Source organism: Lepisosteus platostomus, chromosome 20, assembly GCF_059453375.1.
Source record: "Lepisosteus platostomus isolate fLepPlt1 chromosome 20, fLepPlt1.hap1, whole genome shotgun sequence".
Lineage (NCBI taxonomy): Eukaryota > Metazoa > Chordata > Actinopteri > Semionotiformes > Lepisosteidae > Lepisosteus > Lepisosteus platostomus.
This window is the reverse complement of record NC_142630.1, coordinates 13,182,158-13,200,626: the sequence shown is the minus strand read 5'-3', so window position 1 is coordinate 13,200,626 and position 18,469 is coordinate 13,182,158. Positions and strand designations below refer to the sequence as shown.

Sequence of the window (18,469 nt, the reverse complement as noted above, 5' to 3'; positions counted from 1 at the left end):
AGTATGCAGTTTTCATCAGTACACTTTTTTTTGTGTGCAAAAGTGCTTACAGTAATGCTCTCTGCTGTTAACCACCAGCCTCAACACTATCAAAACCCACAGTTGTCCAGACTTCAAAAGACAGGCCTTTCATTGAAAGAACTCTGCGGAGTGCGTATGTTACACACACTTACAAACGCCCCTAATTAAAGCAGTATCCTGGTGCTGGCAGGGTGAGCTGCCTCCCTGTTTCCAATTAGAGTCCCTTCTCAGCATCTCCAGGATCTCCTGATTTTCAGTGGGAAAGAATGACAAACAGGCATTTGGAGGCTCTGTCAGGGAAGCTGAGAGTGTTGGCAAGGATTTGCCGAGAGCTCGAGAGCTTTGATCCAAACCGTACTAATAATCTGTTCAGACTAGGGGCTTCTTTTTTCCTCTGCAAATGAAGATGAAGCAATGCATCTCCCGGAAGGTGCTCCAATTATTTGAACTGCAAAAAAATATTATTTTATTTGTCCAGGACTCATCCAATGAACCCATATGTAATATTCTGCCTTAATGCCCGAAACTGAACCACTTCAAGTTAATAGCCTTGAGGAAAAAAAAACCGTGATTGCTCAATAAATAAAAATGTGTTACTTTCTTTGCTTATTTGTGCTGGGTTACGTATTTCTCTTGTGGAAATTAGTAAAATCTAGTGCCCGTAGTTGGCCATTTGGCAGACTACTGTTTCCTGCTTCACCGTAGAATACAGAAAAATAAAACAATGTATCCACGGAATCGCATATAATTCTTCACTGTCTACTATATGGCAGTAAAATGATTTGTTCTAACCTTATATTGCTTTTTATAGAAATGCAAATTAAATTCCTTCTATTGAGAGACGACTAACCTGACCACTACCCTGGTCACTCGAGAAAATTAGGGATACAAATTAAGGTTGTTTGAAAAACGTTAAGGGCTGAAACACCCACATCCTCGTCCTTTTAAACCCGCCCACCCTACTGGAGGAGCTCACTTCGATTGGCTAATAGAGACCCCTCTCAACCTATCATTGCTTTCGATTCTCTCCGGCTCCGCCCCCAGCTGGGGCCCCACCTCCCTCTCGCTGTCTTTCCTAAGGAAATTCCTGCTGGAGAAGAAAAAAAAACATTGGAGAACGAAGAGAAAGAGCCGTATAACAGAACAGGCAAAATCCGCTCACGTACACCGCAGAGACACTGCTGCATGTTTACAAGGTCGGTGCATATTTATATTTTTATTATGCCTTGGCTGGGTATGTTTAATAATATAAATGTTTATTTGAAAACAAGCGTTATCGAATGGCCACACTGGAGAGCTAGCAAGGATACATTGTAGTCGTTTGCACTGCCATCTAACTTCAGTATAGATACTTTGTTGCTGCACAAAGGGAAATATGTGGGATTGTAGATACAGCGCGATAAACGCCAACGTGTTGAGATACATTGATGGTGATTTGTACTCCTTTTTTTTAATCCTGAAGTTCATGCACGGGCATGGATCACCCACGCTGAAGGCATTCCCCCCCGTATAGTGGCAGGATATTTATTCAGTTCCTCTCATTCCTGCTCGGCTTTCTCTGCCGTGCGGAGGTTTGCCTGAGTGTTATGGAGTCGTGCAAACATCTATGAAGGCAGTCGTTCAGGGTGCGCGCTGTGGGGCCCGCGCGTGTAAATTCTGAGAGGTCAAAGGTCGCTTCATGGCGTTTTGCTCGCTTTTTCCAGTCGGGGGACGGTGGGACCAAACTTGAAGCTTGAGGATGGGTAGTGGTGCCGTCCAATGGCAAACTAGAAATACAAATATACGACGGGGGTGTCATATCCAATCATTTTTGTCCGGGGGTAGAGGCGGGCTTATTCTTGTCAGAAACTTTAACACGATGGTATTTCTTTTTTTTTTTGGAAGAGCTTGTGAACCACATTCGCTCTCCGTCTGTCTCCAGACTCCCGCACGATAACTCATTCCTGTTGCTATGAATCAGTGGACCTCAGTACGTTAAACACAAACAAGAGAGCAATCCACAAACTTCATATATTTAATCTTGTGTTATTTTTTATTCTATGTCAGGGATGCATTTATAATATTGCAAATGAGAAGTTATGAAGGCCAGAGGGCTGCTGCAGGAAACAGGCTTAGCCTCTAAAGTTTGATTTCTTTCTAGTGAATGTTGTGTAACTGCCTTGGTCTGTATTTCACCTTTCATTTCTAAAGTGTTAATCATGCATCTTTTCAGTTACGTAAAAAAGAGAGCTTTGTGGAAGAGGAAGACCTCATTGAAAATGTATGTTTATTCCCTTCCTTCAATGCACTTTAGCTCAAAGTACTGAGCAAAAGTAGAGTTGGAGAAAATCGATTTTCTCTACAAGATGTAATTTTTGCCGGTGTGTATTTTACAAGTCAAAACTATTAGCATGATTAGCATGATTTATATGAAGTGGGTCCCCTCTCATGTGTAAAATGCTTTGGGGTTCCTTCAAATGAAATGCACTACAGTGTATAAAGAGAGTAATTATGAATACTACCTCTAAAAGTAATACTCAGATACATAAAGATCTTCCTTATTTCTTCTTAATAATAGTGGTAGTGTGTGCACTGTTTGTGGCAAGATTCTCAGAAATGTAAAGATGCTGGATGTGTTGTGAAGCTTTGATCAGTTCCCCAGAACTGTTAAGTACATAAGTACATAAGAAAGCTGTCGGTTGGACCTGTCATGTGGAGAGTGCCTGCTGACTGGCTGTTGACAGCATGTAAACTCCCACTAAACCGAACATCTGTTTTCTCCGAAACCATCAGCTTTGCACCCAGGTGCAATGCCAGAGCCTGGCACAGAGAATGGTGTTAATAGGAGGTCAGTGACTTTCATCAAGTTACGCTGAGCCTCAGATTTTCCATTTCTGGAGCCGGACCACGAGAAGCATTCTGAACCGTTTTTTTTTTTCCAAAATAACCTTCCTCGGGATTGTCAAGGAAAGCTTGCGTCCTGATTTACTGCAATGAAAGGAGATTCCTGCAGCGAGCAACAAAGCTGTAAATAATAGGTGGAAAGAATAATGCACTGTCCACTTTAGCTTGCACGATGTCCGACTTTCTTCCAGCAAGTTTTTTTGGTAAAAAAGTGGAACATCTGGAAGCCCTTGCTCTACAGCACCTCCCATATACTCTCCCTGTCGCGGTCCACGCCTCTGCTGCCCGTCCTCCGATCATTTAGAGAAAAGCCCAGTAACGGAGGAGGAGGTGGGGTCTGTCCCTCTCACCTGCAGTGTTAAAGGCTGTGCTGTGTTCCTCTCCGAGTGACGGGAGGCGCTTTCTGGGCACTGTACGCTAGCCCTCTTCTTCGTCGTCCTGGGTCTGCGCGCCATGTCCGATCGGGCTGCCTGCTGGGCCTTGCTGTGGCGTTTCCTTCAAGCGCGGACACCGGAGGTGAATATCCTCTTCCTGCTTCTGGGCCTCTCGTTTGATGGAGAGCGAGGAGGTGCCAGCTCCAACCATGATTCTCTCATTTCATGCATGAATACCTTGCTTGCAACCATACGGGTGATTACAACACATAATTAGTCATGTGATTTTGAATTTGTGAGTTACATCTGTTGTTGTGTAGCTGATATCAAGATATGACATTGTCGTCAGTTCTCTTTTGTCATTGAATTGTCATAGTTTATCCTTCCTTGTTTTCAAAATAGTGTCCCACCGAAATGCACTTTGTGAACGATATAACCTACTGTATGGCTACAAGTGTGTCTTTAGCTCTAGAGTGTGACGTGACCTTTGAATATTGAACATTATCTTCGCACTGCATGGATACCCACATAAAAAATAAAATATAACGGAAAAACTGATGTCTTTTTTTTAGACCGCTTTTTTGATTGATGTAAAAATAGGGGTTGTTACATCCCTCTCACCTTGTGCAATTGCAATGTCCTACATCGCACAAAGGTGTCTGTTTGCCTGTATTAGGTGTCTGCCGAAAAGAGAGGTTTGCCCCCACTCGCATACTTGTGATGATTCATGATGATTCGCGCTGTGGTCGCTATGGCGATGGAGTTTTTGGAGGGAGTAGGCCAGTGAATTATGATCCATCTGGTGTGTGCCGACACTTGACTGGGAAGGCAGTTTTGTAGCCCATTTATCATTTGTTTTTCCTCTTTAGGCTAAAACACAAATCGTTCCAAAAATAACCCAAAACAGCTGAGAAATTGTCATATTTGCAGAGCGCACGGACATCGCGTCATTTGTTGGAGATTTGGATATTTTAAATTTGTACGTTTATCAGCCTACAATTAAACAATTAATACAAAACATGACAGGATTTTTCGAACTGTCCTATTGCACATCAGTGTAGGAGAGAATAAGAATATGTAATAATACAACATTCATATATCCTTTAGCAGGAATCCTCTTATCTCTGGTAAGTGTCACAGCAACTCAGAGCTCCTCATACATTCATTACGTTCATTAGGCACCAGACAGACCACCTCAGGGCACAGAGGGACAGTTTAGAGATGCCAGTATCGTAGCCTGTGCATGTTATGTAAGCTTACATTGATTTCATGGCTATTTAAAATTGTTTCTGCTACTGTAGTTATCTCTTGTGCCCAGATTATGGGCCCGAATGCATCCCTGGATTGTACTCATTAACCATCCTGTTGAATTCCAAACTCTGATTGCATTTTGTTGGCTTAGGTGTTATGCTAAATCCCTCTGTACGCGTTACAAGTAAGTCCTAGCTGGACTCTAATCTCAGTCAGTGGTAGGTTGCTCACAGGAGACACAGCTGAGGGCGTTGCTAGGAAATAGGTGTCCAATTCAGTGTTTCTGTGCACCTTCATCGCCGAGAGGCTTCTGATTCCTTTGTGCACAGTCTCTCCATTTTTAAAAATAAAAAGGCATTTTTTTTTGTTTTCCTTGTGACTTTGTCTCTGAACAGAAGTCGATGAAGGACTTAAGGCAGAAATATATATAAAAAAAACAACTGCGCTTTGAGCGAGAAAGCTGGCGAAGCCTGTTACTTTTAAATTACAAAAGCAAAAATGTTTAAGTAACCCGAACATTCTTGATTGAGTTCTGTGACCTGGTGCTTCTGGGCCATCATGCCTGGTTTGCCTGTAATTGAAACTTCAGTGAAGGAAAGCAGTGCGATCGCTTTGACCAGCCTCTGTGACTTTCTGTGTAGTTTTCAGAGCCTCCATCGGTCCTACCGATGGAAAGTGCTTCAAGCCCCCCTTCACATTTCAGTGTGACTTTGGAGTTTTGTTCAGATGAGCTGCTGCTGAGGCACAGATACATTCTCAGAAGCAGTGGCATGGAGAGCTAGATCAGTAGAAGGCATGCTTTTTAGATTAGGGGAATTAAACAGAACTCATCTAATTACTTAGCAACTCACTAATGTGGTAGATTCCTGAAACACTCTTTTGCGCTTTAGTGGTGCTTAGTAACAGGCTTGGAAGGTTGACTTCAGTGACTCTCCTTGGTGGGTAATTGAACTCGCAGATGGACACATTTCTGATTGCTAAATCCAGGACCAAGTTCTAATGACTCCCAGATACACAGTGCTGAAGAGGATATTAAGCCCACTGACTGGTTTTTATGATCTAACAGAGGTGACTGTCTTAAAAGTGCATTTTCAAGTTTCTGGTATATCAGTATAAGGGACCTATACAGGTAGCTGTTTGAAGATTTTAGAGCAGGTTGTCATGTTGGGCTTTTTACCTCCTTGTACTGGTGATCAGTAAATTTGTGACGGAGTAAAGTGGTCCACACTTGGTAACAGCAGATTTTGTCGCTCATTCCTTGCAGAACCCGGTCTGGGTACCCAGAAATGTATTTGTACGTTGTCTGGCCTTAATGTCTTAATCTTTTCAAAAGCCGTATTTTTTGTTGAGATTATTTATGTCTGTAAGAGCGGAGATACTATGTTCAAAAGTTAAGAAAGAAGATTTGGAGAAACAGGGCTTGTGAAATGTTTGTCAAGGATGTTCCTACTAGAGATTGTTGGAATGCATGACAGGATAAAGTCACTGAAGCACAACGCCGATTTTCGCAGTGATTGATTCTTGTCTGTTTTTTTCTTTCGGAATAAATGTCAGTTTCTACATCCCTTGCTGTTGTGTGGTGAAAGGAATTCAAATTTGGCGTGAACTCCGAGAAGGGACACACAACAGCCAGGGTTGCTCTTGACAAGAAACGGAGTCACAGCAGGTGATCGAATTTGATTCGGAAAGCTGGAAGAGAGATGATTTGTGATGCATCTGACAAATGGCATCCTTCATTGTGAAAAGGAATGCGATTGTGTTTTACAAAATAGCTTGGAGGTTAAATCCCACTTACCATTCTTAAAGCATCTACAGTCCAAAACTTGTAATAAAACGTGCGTCATAAAATATTTCTGATTTTGAAAAATGCTATGGAGACAGCAGTAAAATAAGCTATGTAAGATGCCACAATTTATCTCATTATTAAACCCCAGCTAGTCAAAGCCTCTTAGTGTAATGTCTATGTATAGACCTTTTTTAACCTGAACTGCCAGGTTAGTTCTATTTTATAAAATATGGCACATCTCTCCAGTTTTGTGCTGTTGTGGAGCAAGAATCTAATTTGGCTCCTGGGATTCTGGGACAGTAATAAAACACTCTGTGTGCTTTTTGGAAACCGGATCCTCAGTGGGAGCAGTGGAAAGTGGAATTGTGAGGTGGGACTGCGGGAAATGTGGGAGCGGTTGTGGGGGCAGTCCAGGAACCCCAGACCTCCAAACCTGGAAAACAATTCTGGCTGTGGGCAACAGCACAAACAACAGGACGAGCAATGGCAGTAATGAGGGACAGCCCCTGTTGTGAATGGCCATTTCCTTACTGTAAGGCAAAGAGCAGATGTGCAGTTTGTTTGTGGGTTGATTTGAAAAGAGCAGTATATCAATGACTTGATTATTAAAAAAGGTCTTTTGTTGGGTCTTGTAGTACTGTACTGCAGTGGAGGAGCAAAGCGATTAACTGTCCCTTGGGTGTTTCCCAGACTTTCTTTGCACTGAGTGCTTTGAGCCTCTGTGCTCTTAATGGACTCCAGATTGGACAGTGTTTTCTATCAGCTGGGTAATTCACATTGGCCTCAGTGATGACAGTGTGCTGGGCAGCCGAGAGGGGAGTGAGCTTTCTGTGGTCACGACAATTCAAGTGTCTCAGAAGATTTTTAGCACATCAAAACTGCATCTGCTGGATAAAGTTCCATTAATTTAGAAATGCTTTCTTCACACTACCACTGTACAGTTAAAAGACAAACAAAATCTGTTTTGGCACATGTCCACCTTTTTTAATGACATGCTATGGGGAGTGATCGTGATGAGATGTAATTGGTGCAGTTAAATGTCTCTAAACTCTGTTGGTGTTAGTCGTCTCCCCTCAGGAGACTGTGGAGGCCCTGATTAATAGGATAATACTGTTAAGGGTATTAATGAACAGATTGGTTCTTGCAAGGGATCATTGAATCCTCTTCACAGATGACAGAGGCTGCACAGAACACACTTGACATGCATATTATCCATTTAGGTTCCAATAATGGTTTACCAGAGAGAATCATGTTGGTCAGCCTGCGAGACTGTACAGTGGTCTCACTGAGGTTTGTCTTGGCAGCACTGTGACCATAAATTCCTCCTCCTGGGGATATAGAACACTTAATGTCATGATCTCTCTCTGTATCCCCCCGGCAGTGAGAATTAGGGGCTTTTCTGCTCAATTGCCCACGCTGGATAATAATTGTTGAGGATTCTAATGCCTGGTTAATGCATCCAAGTGGCTGACATCTGTAAAACCAGGCACCATCCAGAGTCTCCGTCGAAACCAACGATGAGCTCTTGAAATCGAGGACGACAGCTCCTCCTGCACAGGATGCTGAGAGGATGATCGAACCCCCAATCAAAATGCAAAATGTATTGCTCAGGCCTCTGTGGTTTAGCCCGAAGGCGACTCGCCCTCTTGTTAAAACAGGAAATACTGTAAGCATTACATGAGGGGAACGTCTCTTTAATCACTCTGGCAGACTGAAACATGTGGCAATTTAATCAGAATCAGCAGGATCCCTTTGCGGATGAGATTCGGGGGAATCGCGCCGGGACTGTGGGGCCACGACCTTTGTTCCGTCTTCATCAGGGTCAGTGCAGCCCTAACACTCTCTCAACCTGACGTCAGTTAAGATGTACTAAACACATAGTGTTCAGGGATGACGACTTCCTAAGCTCTTCCAGATGCCACTGATTTTATTAGTCGCAAGACAAATTGCAGAATGCAGCTCATTTTTATGGGGCAAACAATGTAGTGTTTAGATTAATGCATTGCTGTACAATTCATGGCATTTTTTGCAATGTATTGGTTTCCATTATTTTAGTGGGCATGTAGCGATTAGCCGTATGAGCAGCACTTACTTTTGAGTTATTTTTTCCAAAACTTTAAATGCTGCAATGGCCATATTCATTCGGATGGATACAGATGCTATATAAGGACCTGTTTGTTTATACAGAGTAGTGAATAAATACTGAAAGAGCTTCAAAATGTCTTCAGCTTCTGTGAGTTGTGGATCCATTGACATTCCTTTAAAAATCTTTAATACAAGCTGACCTCTTCTCTGGTCCTCCGTGAGTACAGGTTTGCACCCGGTGAAGCATTTCTGCATTGTGAGTCTGCAGACGTCTTTTTCACATGTAGAAACGAGTGGGGGAAATAGCTCTGTTTCCACAGATGCAATAAGAACGACCAATTCAGGGCGAAAGCTGTGTGCTCAGCAGCCCCATTCAAAGGCAGACGAAACCAGCAGGCGTTGTCAGTGCTCTGTGTCAGTGCTTTGCCAGAGCTGATGCCTGCCATGTGCGGGGTTTGTGGATTTGTTCTGTCCGCCTTTTTTTTTGCCTTCCCAAAATAGTTCGGGGGAGAGAGTGCATTCTGTGTTCGCCTGCAATTACTGTTCAGGGATGGAGTCTTAGAAAACAGCGTTTTGATTTTGCAGCATTTTACTTTTTTTCTGTGGTCACCTTTGTTTATTAAAAATGACAATCATAGCGCACATCTAAAAAAAAAGATCATTGCTGGTGGTGGTGCAGGTTGAAGAGATGATATTGGAAACCTGCTGCGGCTTTTAGTGCTTATTATAGTTTATTGCAGAGGAAGGAATAAGACATCTGCCCAGTGGCATTTTTTTTTCAGAAATGGGAATGCCTGCATTTTAAAGTATGACATAAGCCGTGTCATGACGCGCTCTCTCTTGGTGGCTAGACTGCAGAAATCTTGTTCGAAGGGGGTTTCTCCATGCCAGAGCTTCTTAACTGCAAGGCTGCTGCTGCTGGCCAAGAGGCGGGTCAGCAGTGTGTACGTCTCCTCGTGGGCGGGGTCGATTAACATGTGTCCGTCACCCAGATCCTCTTTAATAGGGATATTAAAGACCTGAAGATGCACAGCCTCTGTAGGAGCTCCAGCTGAGAGAGGCTGAACCCTTCTGTCAACTTGCTTGACTGGTAAAAGGCTTACATAAGGACCAGATGGCCTCTTACTCACTGGACCCCCATAAAGGACACTTATTTCCTTGTTAAAGCCATTTAAGAGCCAAAGAATGGCTTGGATGCAACCTGTCCACACTGCACCCTCTGCTCTAATGAAACTATACAACATGACCTTTTGGCCTGAGGTCAGGGCATTTATTTTGCAGAGACTGGTCTGCAGAGAGGAGAAGCTGCTGCACCAAAGTTGTACCAGTTGCTTGACAGTACGCCGCATATGCTGAAATTGTAGAACTGTATCAGTGTCTGCTAATGAATAAATAATGTCTATTAATACCGTAGAGGTGCAGCTTGCTTAGTGAGCATTGTGCTTCTATAGATTTCTTCCCTGAAGCAAACTACAAATGTCCTGATGCTGTAATTTAACAGTGGGCTTTTAGTGTTTTAACTTTCTTTTTGTCAACCCACAGCTCCTTTTTCCTCTGGTGGTTTAAGACTCTGTGTTTAAAAGCACAGGGCATGATATAGCCCTGGAGCGGATACAGAAATGGATCTTTATTAACAGTAGTGCTTGGAGATGAAAACTGTGTTTGAGTGGCAATTTGACATACAGTTGTTAAGCATACTGTAGATTTTTCTAATTCACAGGCTTTTTTGATATTGTAATAATGCTGTGGATTCTGTCTTGTCTATTGTCTTTACGTTAGAATCTGTGGATGTACTTAGACTGTTAGTAATCTTGTAAAAGATAAAGGGTACTGTCTCTCTTCACTGTGGGTAGGATGCGCAGGTAAATGGTGACACTTTTGATACTGTCCAGGGTCCTGGTGCTCTCTGGCTCTGCCTAGGCAGTGTTCCTACAGAATCCCTGAAGAGCAAGAGCAAGAGTAAGGCTGTCAGGAAGAGCAATCCCTTCCTTCCTTTCAGTATGCTGTTTGGAGTGGTAGAGGAGGACACTTCTGATTTGTGTGAGTACCTGTTCCTGGCTAAATTTACCCAACCTCCCAAATACTGTAAGCGAAAATTGAAGCGCTTCCTGAAGAAGAGACTGTGGATTTCAGCTTTCACTTAGTGGAAGAAAAAAAGGTGACATGACCAAACTCCATGGATGTTTAGATTGGGAGTTTGTTGTAAGGAATTAACAAAGTCTAACCTACTGTACAGCATGTATGGGTTCGAGCCCTTTCTTCTCCTGCTAAGGAGACCAAAGCTGCAGTCGGATATTCACACATTATCCTTTGCAGTTCATTTACTGGCTTTGTTTGGGGCTTTAATGGTTTTACAGTTACAGCAGGGGCTTCCCTGCAGTTCTACAAGTATAGGAATGGGATTGTTTTCTCAATTAAACACAAACTGGGCATCGGAAGAAACTTATCGCTCAGTTCCTAAATGTTTGGTTTTTAGGAAAAATAGGGCACAGCATTTGATGAAATGCCCTTATCAAATTTGAGATTTTTGATTTTTGGGATCATTTTGATTAACCTATCGCTCATGACTCAAGACCATGAGTGACTTAAGGACTAAATCACATCATTAGTGTGAGAGCTGATTGGACACAGGTGCTGAGGTAATTGAACCAGTTGAATGTTAAAACTGATGTAAATTAAAATCCAGAAAGGGATCAATACCCAATAAATAGTGCCAGGGGACAGAAAACAGAGCCTTTGTGCCATCTGATTAGAGTCTGGACTAAGCAAGTGCACCACTTCTTGCTGTCAGAGTCTGTCAATAATAGGCCACGATCTGGGAGAGCATGAGTTACAACACCTCACTGAGTGTCACTCCATGATCCTAGTGTGACGCTGCAGAACTCTACTTGGTGATCAATTTTAGCTGTTAGCCTGTGCCTTTCACAGTAGAACCCCTGCTGATCGGCCCTCTTAATGAAAAACATTAATCAGCATAATAAACTCACCCCTGTCATGTCTGTTCAATAAAATGTCAGGGTGTCAGCTGCAAAAACAGATTGTCATTTTCTTGATAGCTGGGTGAATGTCTTGCATTTAGAAGGGATAGGTCACTTCTGAAGCTCAGCGGATTAAAATGTCTTTGAAGAAAAAGTTCCCAGTGCCGTTTTAAAGTCGACAGCCTTGCCTTTTCCTGATGCCTTTCTGCAGCCCCAAGACCGGGTACAACTGGTCAGGCTCACAGCATATTCGGTTTGTCTGATGAAAACCATGGCTCCCATAAGGCTGTCTGAACACAGCAGCTGTCAGTGCTCTTTGATTCAGAAAGCAGGAGAAGGACTGTGTTTTCCGAGGAGCCTATCTGCCGATTCATATGGAAGAATGAAGCATTTTTCCAAGAACTACACAGTCCTATAAGCTGTTAAGCCCCAGTGCAGTGCAGCTTCACACACATTATTTTTTCACCAGCACGGGTAGTGATTTCGTGGTTTTCACACCCTCTTTTTATGTAGGCCTGTAGCTGTTGCCGTCTTCTTTGCCAGATAATATTTTCTTTCATAAAGGAGCACTATTTCAAAACTCCAGGGTCCAAAAAAAGTAGCCTTTGTTTTTGTTTCAGCTATTTTTAAAGCATGGGCCTGTGGTGGCAATCTGACTTCTTTATTGCATGCATACACTCTCAATAAACTGTCGTGTTTGTCTTCGCTCCTCAGAAGTGGATGGGTGGGAGGCGTAAGGCAACAGTGTTCATTGTGGGATTTTTATTGCCTATATTCAGGGAATTAAGGGGGGGGTTGGGGTGCCCTGGAAAAGTGGGAGAAGGAGCCAGCCAGAGACAAGCTGCGGCAGAAAGACTGACGCTCAGAGGGAGCTGGATCGGCTGTGGAGGCGTTCATACACTGGTGCTGGGAAGGAAGCCCCTTCAGCAGATGTTCTCCTCAAAGAGTTTATTGCCCCAGTGTGGAGCTGGTTTATGGGCTGGGGTCAGGAAGGCCTGAGATTGGACAGAGACGGGGAGAAGAAGGGAAGGAGGGGATTTGTCACAAACGGAGCTCTGACTCGAAGCACCTGCTCGGGCACTTTGAGACGGGGGAGGACACAGCAGGAGTAGAGAGCTTATCAGCACGAACCAGGTAAGATGGAAAAATGACTTTTCTGTTGTTGGTAGGGGGGAGAAGATGTTTAGTTTCAGATGTTTCTACTTTCAGGCAGTCTTTCTTTGTCCTCAGCCCTGCTCCAAAGGTTTTCGGCTTGGCAATCACTGTGAGTCAAGAAAAAAACAAGTTTCTCTCTGTATAGGAAGTCCACTAAAGCAGTGTGGCTTGGCGGGCCATGGCTGACATGCCTTAATGTGATAATGTGAGCACTCGTGTCCCTGTGCACGAACAAGCTGCAATAGGATTTAGCACACCTTATCATGCTGAAGCTACAGAACTGAGTCACAGCTATTTTAAGCATCCTAATACGGGATGACAGTGCAGATATAAAAGCAATAACTGCTTGATTAAAAGAAGGTCAAGACTTTTTCTGTTTTGTGCTTTACGGAGATACAACAAGGATAGCCTCTCACCTATTTACACGCAGATAAATGTTTTCTTTTCGGCAGGTAATTGACTTGTGTTTTATCTTCTGAAGTGCTATTTGAATTCCACCAGAGAACAGATTTCATTTGGGTTGTTGCAGAGAGGATCATTTTGCAGAAAAGCTGTGGGCTCAGTGTTGTCTTTTTCTTAATTACTGAACTTACTCCTGGGTTGTTATTTTATTATTTCAGCAGCTGGTACTAATTTGCTGTGTTCATGCCATTTCAAGGCCACCTAGCGCCATAGCATAACTGGGTCTGTTTTGGTTTAATTTGAGAATTGCTTTAATTTGGAACCGTGGTTCCCCAAACAAATGGAATCTTTCATTTAACACTGTGTTCACATGTGGCCAGTTCACATGTAGACACACCCTGAAGGTTGATTTATTGTGCATTCTACACACTGGGCTTAGAATCCGATCTGATTTTAATTTGAAGAAATGGCTGTGGTGAATTGAAGGGTAGTAAGATATTCACTGCTTGCATAACTCGTCTCATCAATTTCTTATCCCCTGTTCATCTGATCTTCTTTTTCATAAAACCATGTGTTGCAAGTATTTTCTGATATTTCCTTTGATCTGCAAACGCAAGTATTTGTAGTGTGTACAGAGGGTAGTTTTTGTGTGTTCTTTTAGCAAGACTGCAGCTTATTCACTTATTAAGCTTATTAACAAGACTTCATTATTTGCAACATGCATTTTAAGTATTTCTTTTAACTTAGTGTTTCCGTTATTAATAAACTTGGAGTGCTTAATTGTTTCGGACAGTAGTAAGTTCTCTAAAGGAAAACCAGCCATTGTTTTTTACACTATAAAGTAGACTGTATTGTAAAAAGTAAGAAAAGTGCTCACAACCGGGGTTCGGAGGTTCTTAACTGAGCCGGTAAAGAACAGAGTATTATCCTGCAGGCCGGAATGGACTCGCGTGCGGGGGATTTCCTGTGGAGAGATGGGGTAGGTGCCCATCCGTGAGGACGGAGAGAGCACACTGTAAATCCGCTACCGGGCTGCGGCGTGGTGGGAGTTTCGGAGCTGGGCGGGAGGCAGGGGTTATTGGCTGACCCTCCAGCTGTAAATAACCTCTGTGCTGCCTGATTTACCGAGCCGGGCCTTTATCAATAGAGCCATCGCCTCTGCCATCTGCTGGGCCCACAAGGAGATCTGCCTCTCCCTCCCTCCTGCTGGACTCCCTCCCCCTCCTCCTCTTTTAAATCCCAGAATTTCCCCTCTTGCCTCTCTTCTCGTCTCACCTTCTGCTTGCCCGAGCGATGGCTTCTGGCTCCCGCAGAATGAAAGCCAGACAGTGCCAGGACCTTGGCTCCAGTTCAGCTGGTACTGTGGCTCGGCTCCCATAAAGATGTCATTCCGGCCCCCTGGCGCTGCCCGTGTCTGGTGCGTGTTCAAGTGAGATCCGAGGGACCCTCCGAGAAAACAGTTTTATTCTGTGTTCACCCTTCAAAGGATTCACCTCTCATCTGCATTTTCCTAGGTGGTCCTTTGTTGTTGTTTTTTTTTCAAACAACCAGGAAATGCAAATACTGTAGGCTGCACATTCAGATCACGAGAATATCTGTTAGGTCCACTGTCAGCAAATTCTATATCAAAAGTAGCAGAATGAAAAGGCTTGAGTGAAGCCTGTGGTGTTCTATAGCTGGAAAATCAATTAAATGGATTTGATTGTCATTCTGACAGCAGTCAGTCTTTGGCACGTTTTGTCTTTCCTTCAGATGCAAGTAAGTGAAATTAACTAGTGTAGAAAGAGCCCATAGTCCAGTTCTTTGGGCTCTGTTTGTAAATTAAGACATTCTTTCTCTTTGGGCCTGGAAAATGTATGGCTGGGTTTTGACAGGTCTTCCCAGATGGCAGGGATCACAGTAACCCTGAGCACTGTCACAGGAAGTGGCCCTCTCTTCACTGTCTCTCCCTCGCACTGTTTCCTGTCTCTCTACCTCTGCAAGCTTTCTCTGTCCTACTGAACAGCCCTTTTCATTTCCTCTGAGCCCCCCCCCTCTTGTTTTACTGTTTCTCCCACTCCTCTCCTGGATCCTGTGTCTGACTGTTCATGCAGACCAGCATGCCATTCCCATTCACCAGCAAAGACCCAGCCGTGGGATGAGGGTGTGCTGATGGGTTTAACAGAACCTTTTGCAACCCTATCATTACGAAGCAGCCCATTAGAGCTTGCACCTGCTCTTTTACAGCCCCCTGTTATAGTCAGGGCTTTATGTTCTTTTTTCCTTTTTCTTGTGATGAATTATTCTGCTTTCAGCATCCAAATGAACGCTAGAAATTTGATAGCCTGTTGGCTGTCATAGTCCTGGCTGCTCTGCTAGAGCCGTTCTTGAGTCCAAAGAATGGGATAATCTGTTGTTTGTCCTCTCGGCTCAAACAGACCTGCGTCTGCCTGTTTGGAACTCGCTGTGATCCTAACAAGCCAAGTCTGAACTTAGTAGTTCTGGTGGGTAGCTGCATCGGCATGCGTAGGCTGCAAAGGAACAAGTAATAGGTTTATTCCATGCTGAAAAAAGAGAGAAAAAACACACCGTTTCGGCTGTGGAGCCTTCTTCAGGTGTGAGTCTGAACTTGGGCTATTTCAACAGATAAACTGTGCCTACTTTTATTTGGTAAAATATTGGGACCCCGACTGAATAACATTTCGGGACTACTAGCTCAATTGTGGCTTGTCGTATTCATTGAAGTATTTGCGTGTCGGTCCCATTGCGTTCAACTAGCAAGGACGTCTTCAGCTGAGGTTGTGATGAGGGAAGTGGGGTGTAGGGTTGGACTGCGTGTCCACCGGTTTTCAGTAGGATTGTAAGCTAGTGATTGCTCTGTCCAGCGACGGGTGAAACCAGCTGTGTGTTAGCTGCTGCCATGAGAGAAAACTCATGGGACAGGTGCTTTAAAATACTTTGGTCACTGTGTACATAGACAGAGCGGCTTGTTTTAGGATACAGAGTGCAGTTCAGGAATGCAGTACTGTGAGAAGTGCGGATCTGTTCTTGCTGGGATTCGATCGCAGTTGCCTGCAGACTTGAAAAAAGTGGAGAAGTCATCTATTCTAAAAGACTAAGTTCTTAGTCATGGGAGGATTTGACAAGGTTTTGGGTTGAAGTGTGACGATGTCACTTTTACAGCCACCTTAGTGCCACAGAGCCCTGTTGCACTAGCACATTATAGGACTAGTTGCCTTGCTTGGCGTTATTTTCCACACCTCCCTTACTGCTCCTTAAAAACTGCTTCTCGTTCCTTCTTCCTACCCATTCCTCTTGCTTTCTCTCTTCTTCACTGAACGGCTGTTGGTTTAGTCTCTTGCTATTGAGTGGTGCTTCACATTAGACACCCTTTGATATCCAAACAGATGTGCAGTGGGCTCCTGGTCAGGGTGGAGTCCGTATAGCTTTGGAGCTACTTCAGCCCTCACCATTGGCCTGCAGTGACCCGAGCTGACCTCCTGCTCTGCCTCTTATCTGACTATCGCCCTGTGCATTCTTCACTCCCTGTAGTCTCCCCTTCAGGGACGGACCCTTATCATTGCACAACACAGCTGTTACCAGCTGCAAGATGGGAGTGTACAAAGCACAGGGTGTATAACATGCCTTGGGACTGTTTGTCTTCAAACAGCTCACAACTTTGTATTGTATCATAGTCAATGGTTCGCCATTTAGACGTTTTGATTGATTGAGCAGTTCTTGTGAAGTTAGATATGGCACGAGATTTTTACGCAGGGCTTTGGAAAGGTTATTTTGATACCCTTCGCTCAGAGGAGATCAGGTCTTTGCCCACTTGCAACTGCCAGGATGTTATTTGGCTTTCAGTACTGAACAAGTCAACATAAATAAACGTTCACAGGATCTTGAGATTGTCATGCTCTATGCTGTAGCGAATGAAATTTTAAGTTTTTTTCTGCCATGTGGCAATGCATTGCAGTATAAAAAAGGGGAAAAAAGGCCAGTCTCTCTGCAAACCTGTGAGCTTTGGCTGGAACTGGCACTTTTTAAGTTGCGAGGCAGTGACTGGTGAGAAACTAGCAGACTTGCTTTTTTTGGAAAGGAAGGAAAAGAATCAGCTACTCGTTTTTCTGTGCGACTGAGGTTTGTACCACAGACTAGCGCAAGAGTCAAAACACAACTGAAACATGATCTTGAGGTTGCCTCTTCTCTTTTATTTTTTCCTCCCAATGCCCTCTAATAGAAAAGCACTCTTTGTAATCAGTATAAAGCATGTTTAAAAACTCCACTCTTTACAATCTGCTGCTGCAAAATACCTTCGAGGAGTTTTCCCAGTTCCAGAGATCTGTTCTGTCCTCATCACACAGTGTCGTTATGCATCCTTAATTCCTTGAATCTGAACTGTTAAAAAGTACATAGCGCTCCTGGAGCAGCTGGTCTCTGCAGCAGTTTCATAACGTTTGTAGCTGCCCGTGATGATTTCAGTTTCTTTGTGGAATTTCTGAAGTTTAAATTTTGTGGCATTTATTTTCCGCCATGTGTGTAATACTTTAGTCTCTCAACTCCGACCCACAGCAAAAAATAACACTGATATAAATGTGTAACGATTTTTCACATCGTGGCCATGTGTTGCTAATCAGGAGCTGTGCTGCAGTTCATTTTCTCTGTTGCAATACAGGGACTGGAGCTTTCAGCTACATCATTGGGTGAGGAGCTGCCTGTAATACAGTCAGTCTGAACTGAGATAGCCTTTTAAATAAAAGAGGCCTCTTGCACATTTCTTATGTGTGGGCTTGCCACGTTGCCAGTTGACTGAGCTGTCTGTGAGGGCTGAAACAATTCTCTCATTTGGGGGCTGGTGCCTTTGTGGTCACCCAGACAATGCTCCTGGCTAGGGAAGACTGAGCCCAGTTTTTCCGGTTGCTCCTTGATTGGCACCACAGTCTGTCCAGATTTCTCCAGATGGATTGAATATCGGAAGGAAATTCCCTCGTGAAAAACAGCTATTTTTAATCTTTCAATTCTGAATGCGCTCGACCGTGATACCGCTGTCTTGGAACGGAAATCCATCAGGAGATTCGGAACACATTTCTTTTCTTGCCTCGCTCTCGGCTTTTCCACATCTCAGTTTTTCTTCGGCTCTCCATTTATATATACAGTATATATAAAAAAAAGAATTTATCGTGTGGGCAGCCTGATTGATCCCTGTTTAAACAAATTGTTCAACCCGAATCTGTCTGTCTTATTTCCCCTTTGTCTCTGATGCTCACCCTCGCTTCTGTAAAAGTCTGCTTTGTGAGCTCTGTTAAGTGTGGAATCTTGAACTGTCTTGTTTTAGGTGACCGTGGCATTGCAGTGACCTTGCTGTAATTTGTCTATTAATCTTCCTTCCTTCTTGTCGGTCTGTGCAAACTGTACGTGCAAAGTCATGCATTAACTTAAATTACATTCAATGTGAGAAGCTATAAAAACAGAAGAGAATGCCTGTCAGCTGCTTCCCCTGGTGGTGTTTAAGAAAATAAGTAAAACCACTTAATGATGCTCTCTTTATTGCAGTG

At 43.6% G+C, this 18,469-nt stretch overlaps 1 protein-coding gene and 1 long non-coding RNA gene across 4 annotated transcripts in view; one reads left to right on the top strand and one right to left on the bottom strand.

Annotated features, from left to right (window-relative positions):
* Nucleotides 1–1,070: 1,070 nt before the first annotated feature.
* The window catches only part of ccdc102a (coiled-coil domain containing 102A), a 63,769-nt gene continuing 46,370 nt past the window's right edge, over nt 1,071–18,469 (top strand). The window contains exon 1 of one of the 3 annotated variants that reach the window (XM_088613534.1): nt 1,071–1,217. Coding sequence is in view for 1 of the 3 variants with exons in the window: in XM_088613533.1 (XP_088469659.1) it covers nt 12,968–12,985 (18 nt within the window). In the remaining 2 variants the exon portion in view is untranslated. Of the gene's footprint in view, nt 1,218–12,372; nt 12,513–12,893; nt 12,986–18,469 lie in introns of those variants that run through there. The other 2 variants (XM_088613535.1, XM_088613533.1) reach the window with 2 other exon arrangements.
* Nucleotides 1,223–3,974, bottom strand: LOC148644527 (uncharacterized). Its single transcript, XR_015928628.1, has 2 exons — nt 3,255–3,974; nt 1,223–1,787 (listed from the first exon to the last, which is right to left on the bottom strand). It is a non-coding gene; the product is annotated as an uncharacterized LOC148644527 (long non-coding RNA).